Raw genomic sequence first — 15,459 nt, forward strand, 5'->3', positions numbered from 1 at the left:
ACCCTCTCTGTCCCTGTAAACACATCCAGTGTGTAACACCCTCTCTGTCCCTGTAAACACACCCAGTGTGTAACACCCTCTCTGTCCCTGTAAACACATCCAGTGTGTAACACCCTCTCTATCCCTGTAAACACATCCAGTGTGTAACACCCTCTCTGTCCCTGTAAACACATCCAGTGTGTGACACCCTCTCTGTCCCTGTAAACACATCCAGTGTGTAACACCCTCTCTATCCCTGTAAACACATCCAGTGTGTGACACCCTCTCTATCCCTGTAAACACATCCAGTGTGTAACACCCTCTCTTTCCCTGTAAACACATCCAGTGTGTAACACCCTCTCTATCCCTGTAAACACATCCCGTGTGTAACACCCCCTCTATCCCTGTAAACACATCCAGTGTGTAACACACCCTCTGTCCCTGTAAACACATCCAGTGTGTAACACCCTCTCCATCCCTGTAAACACATCCAGTGTGTAACACCCTCTCCATCCCTGTAAACACGTCCAGTGTGTAACACCCTCTCCATCCCTGTAAACACGTCCAGTGTGTAACACCCTCTCCATCCCTGTAAACACATCCAGTGTGTAACATCCTCTCTATCCCTGTAAACACATCCAGTGTGTAACACCCTCTCTGTCCCTGTAAACACCCCCAGTGTAACACCCTCTCTGTCCCTGTAAACACCCCCAGTGTGTAACACCCTCTCTGTCCCTGTAAACACATCCAGTGTGTAACACACTCTCTGTCCCTGTAAACACCCCCAGTGTGTAACACCCTCTCTATCCCTGTAAACACATCCAGTGTGTAACACCCTCTCTATCCCTGTAAACACACCCAGTGTGTAACAACCTCTCTATCGCTGTAAACACATCCAGTGTGTAACACCCTCTCTATCCCTGTAAACACACCCAGTGTGTAACACCCTCTCTATCGCTGTAAACACACCCAGTGTGTAACACCCTCTCTATCCCTGTAAACACACCCAGTGTGTAACACCCTCTCTATCCCTGTAAACACACCCAGTGTGTAACACCCTCTCTATCCCTGTAAACACACCCAGTGTGTAACACCCTCTCTATCCCTGTAAACACACCCAGTGTGTAACACCCTCTCTATCCCTGTAAACACATCCAGTGTGTAACACCCTCTCTATCCCTGTAAACACATCCAGTGTGTAACACCCTCTCTATCCCTGTAAACACATCCAGTGTGTAACACCCTCTCTATCCCTGTAAACACATCCAGTGTGTAACACCCTCTCTATCCCTGTAAACACACCCAGTGTGTAACACCCTCTGTATCCCTGTAAACACATCCAGTGTGTAACACCCTCTCTATCCCTGTAAACACACCCAGTGTGTAACACCCTCTCTATCCCTGTAAACACATCCAGTGTGTAACACCCTCTCTATCCCTGTAAACACATCCCAGTGTGTAACACCCTCTCTATCCCTGTAAACACATCCAGTGTGTAACACCCTCTCTGTCCCTGTAAACACATCCAGTGTGTAACACCCTCTCTGTCCCTGTAAACACATCCCAGTGTGTAACACCCTCTCTATCCCTGTAAACACATCCCAGTGTGTAACACCCTCTCTATCCCTGTAAACACATCCAGTGTGTAACACCCTCTCTGTCCCTGTAAACACATCCAGTGTGTAACACCCTCTCTGTCCCTGTAAACACATCCAGTGTGTAACACCCTCTCTATCCCTGTAAACACACCCAGTGTGTAACACCCTCTCGATCCCTGTAAACACATCCAGTGTGTAACACCCTCTCTGTCCCTGTAAACACATCCAGTGTGTAACACCCTCTCTATCCCTGTAAACACACCCAGTGTGTAACACCCTCTCTATCCCTGTAAACACATCCAGTGTGTAACACCCTCTCTGTCCCTGTAAACACACCCAGTGTGTAACACCCTCTCTATTCCTGTAAACACATCCAGTGTGTAACACCCTCTCTGTCCCTGTAAACACACCCAGTGTGTAACACCCTCTCTGTCCCTGTAAACACATCCAGTGTGTAACACCCTCTCTATCCCTGTAAACACATCCAGTGTGTAACACCCTCTCTGTCCCTGTAAACACACCCAGTGTGTAACACCCTCTCTATCCCTGTAAACACATCCAGTGTGTAACACCCTCTCTATCGCTGTAAACACATCCAGTGTGTAACACCCTCTCTATCCCTGTAAACACATCCAGTGTGTAACACCCTCTCTATCGCTGTAAACACATCCAGTGTGTAACACCCTCTCTATCCCTGTAAACACATCCAGTGTGTAACACCCTCTCTATCCCTGTAAAAACATCCAGTGTGTAACACCCTCTCTATCCCTGTAAACACATCCAGTGTGTAACACCCTCTCTATCCCTGTAAACACATCCAGTGTGTAACACCCTCTCTATCCCTGTAAACACACCCAGTGTGTAAGACCCTCTCTATACCTGTAAACACATCCAGTGTGTAACACCCTCTCTGTCCCTGTAAACACATCCAGTGTGTAACACCCTCTCTATCCCTGTAAACACATCCAGTGTGTAACACCCTCTCTATCGCTGTAAACACATCCAGTGTGTAACACCCTCTCTATCCCTGTAAACACACCCAGTGTGTAACACCCTCTCTGTCCCTGTAAACACATCCAGTGTGTAACACCCTCTCTATCCCTGTAAACACATCCAGAGTGTAACACCCTCTCTGTCCCTGTAAACACACCCAGCGTGTAACACCCTCTCTATCCCTGTAAACACACCCAGTGTGTAACACCCTCTCTATCCCTGTAAACACATCCAGTGTGTAACACCCTCTCTGTCCCTGTAAACACACCCAGTGTGTAACACCCTCTCTATCCCTGTAAACACATCCAGTGTGTAACACCCTCTCTGTCCCTGTAAACACATCCAGTGTGTAACACCCTCTCTATCCCTGTAAACACATCCAGTGTGTAACACCCTCTCTGTCCCTGTAAACACATCCCAGTGTGTAACACCCTCTCTATCCCTGTAAACACATCCAGTGTGTAACACCCTCTCTGTCCCTGTAAACTCATCCAGTGTGTAACACCCTCTCTATCCCTGTAAACACACCCAGTGTGTAACACCCTCTCTATCCCTGTAAACACATCCAGTGTGTAACACCCTCTTTGTCCCTGTAAACACATCCAGTGTGTAACACCCTCTCTATCCCTGTAAAGACATTCAGTGTATAACACCCTCTCTGTCCCTGTAAACACATCCAGTGTGTAACACCCTCTCTATCGCTGTAAACACACCCAGTGTGTAACACCCTCTCTATCCCTGTAAACACACCCAGTGTGTAACACCCTCTCTGTCCCTGTAAACACATCCAGTGTGTAACACCCTCTCTATCCCTGTAAACACATCCAGAGTGTAACACCCTCTCTGTCCCTGTAAACACACCCAGCCTGTAACACCCTCTCTATCCCTGTAAACACACCCAGTGTGTAACACCCTCTCTATCCGTGTAAACACATCCAGTGTGTAACACCCTCTCTATCCCTGTAAACACATCCAGTGTGTAACACCCTCTCTATCCCTGTAAACACATCCAGTGTGTAACACCCTCTCTGTCCCTGTAAACACATCCAGTGTGTAACACCCTCTCTATCCCTGTAAACACATCCAGTGTGTAACACCCTCTCTATCCCTGTAAACACATCCAGTGTGTAACACCCTCTCTATCCCTGTAAACACATCCAGTGTGTAACACCCTCTCTGTCCCTGTAAACTCATCCAGTGTGTAACACCCTCTCTATCCCTGTAAACACACCCAGTGTGTAACACCCTCTCTATCCCTGTAAACACATCCAGTGTGTAACACCCTCTCTGTCCCTGTAAACACATCCAGTGTGTAACACCCTCTCTATCCCTGTAAAGACATTCAGTGTATAACACCCTCTCTGTCCCTGTAAACACATCCAGTGTGTGACACCCTCTCTGTCCCTGTAACACATCCAGTGTGTAACACCCTCTCTGTCCCTGTAAACACATCCAGTGTGTAACACCCTCTCTATCCCTGTAAACACATCCAGTGTGTAACACCCTCTCTATCCCTGTAAACACATCCCAGTGTGTAACACCCTCTCTGTCCCTGTAAACACACCCAGTGTGTAACACCCTCTCTATCCCTGTAAACACACCCAGTGTGTAACACCCTCTCTGTCCCTGTAAACACACCCAGTGTGTAACACCCTCTCTATCCCTGTAAACACACCCAGTGTGTAACACCCTCTCTATCGCTGTAAACACACCCAGTGTGTGACACCCTCTCTGTCCCTGTAACACATCCAGTGTGTAACACCCTCTCTATCCCTGTAAACACATCCAGTGTGTAACACCCTCTCTATCCCTGTAAACACACCCAGTGTGTAACACCCTCTCTATCCCTGTAAACACACCCAGTGTGTAACACCCTCTCTATCCCTGTAAACACATCCAGTGTGTAACACCCTCTCTATCGCTGTAAACACACCCAGTGTGTGACACCCTCTCTGTCCCTGTAACACATCCAGTGTGTAACACCCTCTCTATCCCTGTAAACACACCCAGTGTGTAACACCCTCTCTATCCCTGTAAACACATCCAGTGTGTAACACCCTCTCTATCCCTGTAAACACACCCAGTGTGTAACACCCTCTCTATCCCTGTAAACACACCCAGTGTGTAACACCCTCTCTATCCCTGTAAACACACCCAGTGTGTAACACCCTCTCTATCCCTGTAAACACACCTGAATCTCGTCATCTCACAAACGTCGATCAGGTCTTGTCACGGCCTGCACTGTGCCAGGGGAAACAGACCGATTCGGACCGGACTGCCCCATAGGAATCTCAGGGAATCTCCCAGACGGAGGCTGAGCGATAGGGGACCCAGCCATTCGGAAACAGCTTCCACCCCCCTCGCCACCGGATCTCTGCACGAACCATCAACCCTCCAACGCAACCCATCTACTCCTGCAGCTTCACGGCCATCGTTCCTGCCTCGCTCCCTCCGAGACAAAATTCCACGACATCCGCTGGCGATCATGGGTCCCCCCGCCAAGGGCGCCCCCCCCCGCCGCCAGGGTGTCCCCCAGCCAATGATGTCTCCCTGGAGATGGTCCCCCAGCCAAGGGTGCCCACCCCCCCCGCCGCCATGGTGTCCCCCAGCCAATGGTGTCCCACTGGAGACGTTCCCCCCACCAAGGGCGCCCCCCCCTCCCCGCCGCCAAGGTGTCCCCCTGCCAATGGTGTCTCCCTGGAGATGGTCCCCCAGCCAAGGGCACCCACCCCCCCGCCGCCAAGGTGTCCCCCAGCCAATGGTGTCCCACTGGAGATGGTCCCCCCGCCAAGGGCGCCCCCCCCCGCCGCCAATGTGTCCCCCTGCCAATGGTGTCTCCCTGGAGATGGTCCCCCAGCCAATGGTGTTCCCCCGGAGACGGTTTCACTGGAGACAGTCCCCCTGCCAATGGTGTCCCCCTGGAGACGGTCTCCCCCGCCGAGGGCGTCTCCCTGGAAACGGTCCCCCTGCCAATGGCGTCCCCCCGGTGACAGCCCCCCTGCCAATGGTGCCCCCCAAGTGACGGTCCCCCTGCCAATCGTGTCCCCCTGGTGACAGTCCCCCTGCCAATGGTGTCCTCCCTGTGACGGTCCCCCTGACCAAGGGCGTCCCCCGGGAGACGGTCCCCCTGCCAAGTGCGTCCCCCCGGAGACGGTCCCCCTGGCAATGATGCCCCCTCAGGAGACGGTCCCCCTGCCAAGTGCATCCCCCCGGAGATGGTCCCCCCAAGTCAGTGGCATCTGTAACTAAGGATTCCCCCCCCCCGCCCCATCACCCAGGACCTGCCCCCTCCTCATTGCTACCATCGAGGAGGAGGTGCAGGGGCTGGAAGGGCCAAGCTGACCGTTTGAGGAACCGCATCTTCCCCTCCAACCCCAGATTTCTCAAACCACAGGCACTTCCTCGGCATGCCAAGGATCCCTGTCGCAACTCCGCAACGGTCACGGGGGGTGGGGGGGGTCGCGGAGGCCGCAAGAGGGCAGCCGTCTCGGCCTGCTGCGTCGAGGGTGCACGACCCCTCCCCCCTCCCCACCGGGACCCCCACAGGACCCCCCCCATCTCGTAACTGCCGCCCGGGGGGAGGTACCGGAGCCTCACCAACTCCTTCCCCCTCAGCCTTCAGGTCTCCGAGCGCTCGTTATCACAACCCTGCATTTCCTCCCGGCCTCACAGGAATTTCGCAGCGTCTCGGCCAGCACATTCCAGCAGGCCCGCCAGGGGCAGAGCACCTCGTCCCGCACCCAGCACCTTCTGCCAGGTGGGGGGAGGAGGGAGGCGGATTCCGGCAGGAGCCGTCAGCGGCGTGTCCTGGGCCGAATTCACATTGTGTAACCGAGGCCCGCGGGTGGCCCAACGCGCCAGGCTCTGGCCGGGGGGGAGGGGGAGCGCGGACGGAGGGGCGGAGAGAGAGGGAGCGCAGAGGGAGGGGCGGAGAGGAGAGAGGGAGCGCGGAGGGTGGGGCGGAGAGAGAGGGAGCGCGGAGGGAGGGAGCGCAGAGGGAGGGGCGGAGAGCAGAGAGGGAGCGCGGAGGGTGGGGCGGAGAGAGAGGGAGCGCAGAGGGAGGGGCGGAGAGGAGAGAGGGAGCGCGGAGGGTGGGGTGGAGAGAGAGGGAGCGCAGAGGGAGGGGCGGAGAGCAGAGAGGGAGCACGGAGGGAGGGAGAGAGGGAGCGCGGAGGGAGGGAGGGAGAGAGAGGGAGCGTGGAGGGAGGGAGCGCGGAGGTAGGGAGGGGGAGAGATGGAGCGCGGAGGGAGGGGCGGAGAGCAGAGAGGGAGCACGGAGGGAGGGCAGAGAGGGAGCGCGGAGGGAGGGGGAGAGAGGGAGAGCGGAGGGGCGGAGAGCAGAGAGGGAGCGCGGAGGGAGGGGAGAGAGGCAGCACGGAGGGAGGGGGAGAGAGGGAGCGCAGAGGGAGGGGCGGAGAGCAGAGAGGGAGCGCGGAGGGAGGGGGAGAGAGGGAGCGCAGAGGGAGGGAGGGGGAGAGAGGGAGCGCGGAGGGAGGGGAGAGAGGGAGCGCGGAGGGAGGGAGGGAGAGAGGGGAGAGAGGGAGCGCGGAGGGAGGGGAGAGAGGGAGGGAGGGGAGAGAGGGGAGAGAGGGAGCGCGGAGGGAGGGAGGGAGGGAGGGAGGGGAGAGAGGGAGCGCGGAGGGAGGGAGGGAGAGAGGGGAGAGAGGGAGCGCGGAGGGAGGGGAGAGAGGGAGCGCGGAGGGAGGGAGGGGAGAGAGGGAGCGCGGAGGGAGGGAGTGGAGTGAGGATGAGGGAGCGCCGGTGCAGCAGAGGGGCGGGCGGGCGAAACCTCCGCCCGGTTTACCTCTGGTCTCGTCTCGTCTCCGGCCGCCGGTCGCCCCGCCGATCCCTGGCCGTCCCGGAGCGTCCCGTCCCGTCCCGGCCCTTTGTCTGTGTCTGCGGTGCCTCCCTCCCGCGGTCTCCGGGTGATATCAGGCCGGGAGAATCCGGGACGTCCGCCCACCGCCGGCCCCCTCCGGCCGAACTTCCTAAAAAGGAAAAGCGCTAACGACGGGCAGGAGGCCTGACTCACCCAGCGTCTGTCTGGGCACCTCACTCCCCGAGGGGGTGGGGAGACAGTGAGAGAGACAGGGAGAGGGAGGGAGGGAGGAGCGGACTCTGACTTCCTCTCCTCTGCTTCGCTCCTCCCGCTCGCCTCCTCTCCCTCTCCCTCCCTCCCTCCCCATCCCCTCCTCTTCCCTGTCTCACACCCTCCCAACCCAGTCTATTGTCTGTCTCTCCCCCCACCCTCTCCCTCCATCCTCCCCCCTCCCTCCCCATCCCCTCTCCCCTCCTCACCCCCACCCCCTCCTCTCCCTCCCTCCCTCCCCATCCCCTCCTCTTCCCTGTCTCACACCCTCCCAACCCAGTCTATTGTCTGTCTCTCCCCCCACCCTCTCCCTCCATCCTCCCCTCTCCCTCCCTCCCTCCCTCCCCATCCCCTCCTCTTCCCTGTCTCACACCCTCCCAACCCAGTCTATTGTCTGTCTCTCCCCCCACCCTCTCCCTCCATCCTCCCCTCTCCCTCCCTCCCTCCCCATCCCCACCTCCCCATCCCCTCTCCCCTCCTCACCCCCACCCCCTCCTCTCCCTCTCCCTCCCTCCCTCCCCATCCCCACCTCTTCCCTCTCTCAGACCCTCCCAACCCAGTCTATTGTCGGTCTCTCCCCCCACCCTCTCCCTCCATCCTCCCCTCTCCCTCCCTCCTCTCCCCTCCTCCCCATTCGCTCTCCCTTCCTCACCCCACCCCCCTCCCCTCTCCCTCCTCTCCCCTCCCTCCTCCCCTCTCCCCTCCCTCTCCTCTCCCCCTCCCCTCTCCCCTCCCTCTCCTCTCCCCCTCTCCTCACCCACCTCCCTCCTCTCCCCCACCCCCTCCCCCCTCTGCCCAACCCCCTCCCCTCCCCCCTCTCCTCACCCCCACCCACCTCCCTCCTCTCCCCCTCTTCCTCTCCCCTCCCCTCCCCCCTCCCTCCCCTCTCTCCCTCTCCTCTCCCCTTCCCCTCTCCCTCCCCTCCCCCTCCTCTCCCCTCCCCCCTCCTCTCCCCTCCCCCCTCCTCTCCCCTCCTCTCCCCCTCTCTCCCCTCTCTCCCCTCATCTCCCCCTCCCCCTCTCCCCTCCCCTCCCTCTCCCCTCCCCCTCTCTTCCCCCTCCTCACCCCCACCCACCTCCCTCCTCTCCCCACCCACCTCCCTCCTCTCCCCTCCCCCCTCCCTCCTCTCCCCTCCCCTCCCCCCTCTCCCCTCCCCCCTCTCCCCTCCCCTCGCCTCCCCCCTCTTCCTCTCCCCTCCCCTCTCCCCCTCTCCCTCCTCTCCCCTCCCCCTCTCCCTCCTCTCCCCTCCCCTCCCCCTCTCCCCTCCCTCTCCCCCTCTCCCCTCCCCGTCCCCCTCTCCCTCCTCTCCCCTCCCCCTCCCCTCCCCCTCTCCCCTCCCCTCCCCCTCCCCCTCTCCCCTCCCCTCCCTCTCCCCCTCTCCCCTCCCCTCCCTCTCCACTCCCCTCTCCCCCTCTCCTCTCCCCCTCTCCCTCCTCTCCCCTCCCTTCCTCTAGCACTGCCGTGTCCGATCCCAGGAATGTAGATCCGACATTCCGGGCGTGAAGCCCGGACCTGTGCACATTCCTGACCGGAAAGAACAGGTCTCGGCTCGAACCGGGAACATGTCAGTGGACGGGAGGGATCCCGGGGGGTGCGGTAGAGCGGAGAGACCCAGGGACACGGTTCCCTGACAGCGGAATCACGGGTGGAACAGAGGGACCCAGGGGTACGGGGACACGGTTCCCCGACAGTGGGGTCACGGATAGACGGGGACCCTGGGGAGCGTTGTGGAACAGAGGGACCCAGGGGTACGGGGACACGGTTCCCCGACAGTGGGGTCACGGATAGACGGGGACCCCGGGGAGAGTCGTGGAACAGAGGGGCCCAGGGGTACGGGGACACGGTTCCCCGACAGTGGGGCCAGGGGTAGACGGGGACCCCGGGGAGAGTCGTGGAACAGAGGGGCCCAGGGGTACGGGGACGCGGTTCCCCGACAGTGGGGCCAGGGGTAGACGGGGACCCCGGGGAGTGTCGTGGAACAGAGGGGCCCAGGGGTACGGGGACGCGGTTCCCCGACAGTGGGGCCAGGGGTAGACGGGGACCCCGGGGAGTGTCGTGGAACAGAGGGGACCCAGGGGTACGGGGACACGGTTCCCTGACAGTGGGGTCACGGGTAGACGGGGACCCCGGGGAGTGTTGTGGAACAGAGGGACCCGGGGGTACGGGGACGCGGTTCCCTGACAGTGGGGTCACGGGTAGACGGGGACCCCGGGGAGTGTTGTGGAACAGAGGGACCCAGGGGTACGGGGACACGGTTCACTGAAAGTAGAGCCACAGGTAGACAGGACGGTGAAGGAGGCTTTTGACACGCTGGCCTTCATCAGTCAGGACACCGAGTGCGGGAGTCGGGGGGTCACGTCCCAGTTGTACGAGACGTCGTGGAGCGACCGGGGGGGGTGGGGGGATATAAAACCACGGTGGGATCCCTCAGGTCCCACCATCAGAGAGGGGACACCTTGGGACGTGCCCTCTTCCCGTCGCTACCGTGCAGGAGCCGAAACACGCAAAGCAAAATTATCTCACGACACGGGAGGGAGGAAAAATCATCAGAATGTGATTCATTATCACGGCAATACGGCGTGAATTTTATTTGTTATTGGTTTTGTGGCAGCAGGACAGCGCAATGCATGGAAATAGTTATCACAACCGCCGCGATTAATAAAACACGAGAGTGGGGAGAAGATTGCTGTCCCGGGACACGCGTCCACCCCTCCGCAGGTCCTCCGGCGCCCGGTACCAATCCCGGCATGCTCCCCGCGGCGCCCGGTACCAATCCCGGCATGCCCCGCCGGTCCTCCAGCCCCGCCCTTCCCTGGGCGGTCCTCCGGGCCGCGCGCGATATCCCGGCAGCGCCGAGTGCGGGAGGAGAGCCGAGGTTTGGAGTTTGGAGGGAGATGAGGGAGGGTGAGGGGTCGGAGGGAGGGGAGGGGGTCAGAGTTCAGAGGGGCGGCCGGGCATCGGGTGTCCCGGGGTCAGGCACACAAAGTCAGAGGTCAGGGCGCAGATACCCCTCTGTCAGAGGTCAGGGTGGGGAGATTCCCCCCTGTCAGAGGTCAGAGGGCAGAGATTCCCCCGGTCAGAGGTCAGAGGGCAGAGATTCCCCCGGTCAGAGGTCAGGGTGGGGAGATACCCCTCTGTCAGAGGTCAGGGTGGGGAGATTCCCCCTGTCAGAGGTCAGGGTGGGGAGATTCCCCCTGTCAGAGGTCAGGGTAGGGAGATTCCCCCCTGTCAGAGGTCAGAGGGCAGAGATTCCCCCGGTCAGAGGTCAGGGTGGGGAGATCCCCCCTGTCAGAGGTCAGGGTGGGGAGATACCCCTCTGTCAGAGGTCAGGGTGGGGAGATTCCCCCTGTCAGAGGTCAGGGGGCAGGGGTTCCCCCGGTCAGAGGTCAGGGCGCAGATACCCCTCTGTCAGAGGTCAGGGTGGGGAGATTCCCCCCTGTCAGAGGTCAGAGGGCAGAGATTCCCCCGGTCAGAGGTCAGAGGGCAGAGATTCCCCCGGTCAGAGGTCAGGGTGGGGAGATACCCCTCTGTCAGAGGTCAGGGTGGGGAGATTCCCCCTGTCAGAGGTCAGGGTAGGGAGATTCCCCCCTGTCAGAGGTCAAAGGGCAGAGATTCCCCCGGTCAGAGGTCAGGGTGGGGAGATCCCCCCTGTCAGAGGTCAGGGTGGGGAGATACCCCTCTGTCAGAGGTCAGGGTGGGGAGATTCCCCCTGTCAGAGGTCAGGGGGCAGGGGTCCCCCGGTCAGAGGTCAGGGCGCAGATACCCCTCTGTCAGAGGTCAGGGTGGGGAGATTCCCCCCTGTCAGAGGTCAGAGGGCAGAGATTCCCCCGGTCAGAGGTCAGGGTGGGGAGATACCCCTCTGTCAGAGGTCAGGGTGGGGAGATTCCCCCTGTCAGAGGTCAGGGTAGGGAGATTCCCCCCTGTCAGAGGTCAGAGGGCAGAGATTCCCCCTGTCAGAGGTCAGGGTGGGGAGATACCCCTCTGTCAGAGGTCAGGGTGGGGAGATTCCCCCTGTCAGAGGTCAGGGTAGGGAGATTCCCCCCTGTCAGAGGGCAGAGATTGCCCCGGTCAGAGGTCAGGGTGGGGAGATCCCCCCTGTCAGAGGTCAGGGTGGGGAGATTACCCCTGTCAGAGGTCAGGGTGCGGCGATACCCCTCTGTCAGAGGTCAGGGGGCAGGGGTTCCCCCGGTCAGAGGTCAGGAGGCAGATACCCCTCTGTCAGAGGTCAGGGTGGGGAGATTCCCCCCTGTCAGTGGTCAGAGAGCAGAGATTCCCCCGGTCAGAGGTCAGGGTGGGGAGATCCCCCCTGTCAGAGGTCAGGGTGGGGAGATCCCCCCTGTCAGAGGTCAGGGTAGGGAGATTCCCCCCTGTCAGAGGTCAGAGGGCAGAGATTCCCCCGGTCAGAGATCAGGGTGGGGAGATCCCCCCCTGTCAGAGGTCAGGGTGGGGAGATTACCCCTGTCAGAGGTCAGGGTGTGGAGATACCCCTCTGTCAGGGGGCAGGGGTTCCCCCGGTCGGAGGTCAGGAGGCAGAGATTCCCCCAGTCAGAGGTCAGGGTGGAGAGATTCCCCCGGTCAGAGGTCAGGGTGGGGAGATTCCCCCTGTCAGAGGTCAGGATGGGGAGATTCCCCTGGTCAGAGGTCGGGGGGGGAGATTCCCCCGGTCAGAGGTCAGGGGGCAGAGATTCCCCCTGTCAGAGGTCAGGGAGCAGAGATTCCGTCTGTCAGAGGTCGACGGCAGAGATTCCCTCTGTCAGAGCTCAGGGGGCAGAGATCCCCCCTGTCAGAGGTCAGGGTGAGGAGATTCCCCCTGTCAGAGGTCAGGGTGAGGAGATTCCCCCTGTCAGAGGTCAGGGTGAGGAGATCCCCCCTGTCAGAGGTCAGGGTGAGGAGATTCCCCCTGTCAGAGGTCAGGGTGAGGAGATTCACCCTGTCAGAGGTCAGGATGGGGAGATTCCCCTGGTCAGAGGTCGGGGGGGAGATTCCCCCGGTCAGAGGTCAGGGGGCAGAGATTCCCCCTGTCAGAGGTCAGGGGGCAGAGATTCCCCCTGTCAGAGGTCAGGGAGCAGAGATTCCGTCTGTCAGAGGTCGACGGCAGAGATTCCCTCTGTCAGAGCTCAGGGGGCAGAGATCCCCCCTGTCAGAGGTCAGGGTGAGGAGATTCACCCTGTCAGAGGTCAGGGTGGGGAGATTCCCCCCTATCAGAGGTCAGGGTGGGGAGATTCACCCCGGTCAGAGGTCAGGGTGGGGGAGATTCCCCCGGTCAGAGGTCAGGGTGCAGATACCCTAGGTCAGAGGTCAGGGAGCAGATCTCACCGCTGGAGGTCGCGAGGGTGCGTTGGCTCTCTCAGCGCGCGGGAGGTGAGGTTTTGGGATGCGGGGGCCCCTGGGTCAGGGATGTCGAGACGTGACGGGTGACCCCTCTCCTCTCTCTGTCTCTCCCCCCATCCCACCCCACCCACAGGATGCGGGAGCTGTCGGGCATGCAGCGGGAGCACCGCGAGGCCCTTCGCTCCTCCCACCTGCTGCTAGCCAAGCAGCTGGTGCCCGGCGAGGTGTGCCAGCACCTGTTGGCCCAGCGCGTCCTCACCGAGGAGATGCTCGAGCTGATTGAGGTAACAGGGGGGTGAGACACAGGGCCGGGTGTCATGTCCGGGCCGGATGAGATCCGGAGCTCAGAGTGCAAAGTAAATTCCATTTATCCAAGCAGGCACACGTCATGAACGGCCCCGAGATTCATTTCCTTGTGGGCATGATCAATAAATCCACAGCAGAATAATGCAAACAGGAAGAAATAATAATAGATAAATGAGCAATAAATATCAAGAACATGAGATGAAGAGTCATTGACAGTGAGTCCATAGGTTGTGGGAACAGTTCCGGGATGGGGCGAGTGAAGTTATCCCCTCTGGTTCAGGAGCCGGATGGTTGAGAGGTAATAACAGTCCTTGAACCTGGTGGTGTAGGTCCTGAGGCTCCTGTACCTCCTTCCTGATGGTTGAGGGGTGATAACTGTCCCTGAACCTGGTGGTGTGGGTCCTGAGGCTCCTGTACCTCCTTCCTGATGGTTGAGGGGTGATAACTGTCCCTGAACCTGGTGGTGTGGGTCCTGAGGCTCCTGTACCTCCTTCCTGATGGTTGAGGGGTAATAACTGTCCCTGAACCTGGTGGTGCGGGTCCTGAGGCTCCTGTACCTCCTTCCTGATGGTTGAGGGGTGATAACTGTCCCTGAACCTGGTGGTGTGGGCCCTGAGGCTCCCGTACCTCCTTCCCGATGGCCGCAGTGAGGAGAGCGTGGGGGTCCCTGATGCTGGAAGCTGCTTCCCTGGGACACAGTGTTGGGGAGGGCTTTGCCCAGGACGGACTGGCCCTCCTGGAGGATTTTCCACTCAAGGTGGTTGGTGTTTGCGTACCAGGGGTGGGTACATGTAGGGGGGTGGTGGGGATGGAGACTGGAGGAGATCCAGGGGTGAGAGGCTCATTAATACTCCCGTCGTCAAGGACCCCCGCCTCCCAGGACCCTCCCTCTCCTCAGCGCCACCATCAGGAACCTGAAGGGGCACACTAAGCTCGGACGACGAGCCCGTGCCCAGATCCTCAGGGACGCCGGCTGTCGGAGCAATCCGCGCGAAATGCCGGGGGAAGTCGGCGTTTATGGGCGGCGACTGTCTATTCATCTCCACGGACGCTGCCCGACCTGCCGAGTCCCTCTGGGACTCTGCGCGGGTCGCTGGCCGCGTCCTTGGCATCTTCTCCCGCTCTTTTTCCACTACCGACTTAATTGATTTCCTTATTGAGATGTGGGACTGAGTTTAAGAGCCGAGAGGTGATGTTATAGAAACATAGAAAATAGGTGCAGGAGTAGGACATTCGGCCCTTCGAGCCTGCACCGCCATTCAGTACGATCATGGCTGATCATCCAACTCAGAACCCCGCCCCAGCCTTCCCTCCATACCCCCTGATCCCCGTAGCCACAAGGGCCATATCTAACTCCCTCTTAAATATAGCCAATGAACTGGCCTCAACTGTTTCCTGCGGCAGAGAATTCCACAGATTCACCACTCTCTGTGTGAAGAAGTTCTTCCTAATCTCGGTCCTAAAAGGCTTCCCCTCTATCCTCAAACTGTGACCCCTCGTTCTGGACTTCCCCAACATCGGGAACAATTTTCCTGCATCCAGCCTGTTCAATCCCTTTAAGATCTTATACGTTTCAATCAGATCTCCCCTCAATCTTCTAAATTCCAACGAGTATAAGCCTAGTTGATCCAGTCTTTCATCATATGAAAGACCTGCCATCCCAGGAATCAATCTGGTGAACCTTCTTTGTACTCCTTCTATAGCAAGATGTCTTTCCTCAAGATTACAGCTGTATAGGACCCTGGTCAGGAGTACTGTGCTCAGTTCTGGTCGCCTCACGACAGGAAGGACGGGGAAACCACAGAAAGGGTGCAGAGGAGATTTACAAGGATGTTGCCTGGATTGGGGAGCATTTCTGATGAGAACAGGTTGAGTGAACTCGGCCTTTTCTCCTCGGAGCGACGGAGGATGAGAGGTGACCTGATAGAGGTGTATAAGATGATGAGAGGCATTGATCGTGTGGATAGTCAGAGGCTGAAATGGCTCGCCCGAGAGGGCACAGTTTTAAGGTGCTTGGAAGTACGAGGGGTGATTGATAAGTTTGTGGCCTAGGGTACAAGGAGTGAATTTTAGGAAACCTAGCACATCTATTTTTCAACATCGTCCCCTCCTACACAGACACTTAGTCCAACGGTCGTGGAGCATACACACCCCTTCTTTGTA

At 59.1% G+C, this 15,459-nt stretch overlaps 2 protein-coding genes across 2 annotated transcripts in view; one reads left to right on the forward strand and one right to left on the reverse strand.

Annotated features, from left to right (window-relative positions):
- Window positions 1-7,703, reverse strand: part of LOC134341727 (zyxin-like) — a 61,147-nt gene extending 53,444 nt beyond the window's left edge. Inside the window, exon 1 of the mRNA XM_063039626.1 lies at window positions 7,375-7,703. The gene's annotated coding sequence lies outside the window, so the exon portion shown is untranslated. The remainder of the gene's footprint in view (window positions 1-7,374) is intronic.
- Window positions 7,704-10,406: 2,703 nt separating this feature from the next.
- LOC134341730 (caspase-2-like) overlaps window positions 10,407-15,459 on the forward strand; it is a 39,390-nt gene continuing 34,337 nt past the window's right edge. The window contains exons 1-2 of the mRNA XM_063039630.1: window positions 10,407-10,534; window positions 13,124-13,274. Coding sequence (XP_062895700.1) covers window positions 10,407-10,534; window positions 13,124-13,274 — 279 coding nt within the window. The remainder of the gene's footprint in view (window positions 10,535-13,123; window positions 13,275-15,459) is intronic.

This window comes from Mobula hypostoma, unplaced genomic scaffold, assembly GCF_963921235.1.
Source record: "Mobula hypostoma unplaced genomic scaffold, sMobHyp1.1 scaffold_97, whole genome shotgun sequence".
In the NCBI taxonomy this organism is placed as follows: domain Eukaryota; kingdom Metazoa; phylum Chordata; class Chondrichthyes; order Myliobatiformes; family Myliobatidae; genus Mobula; species Mobula hypostoma.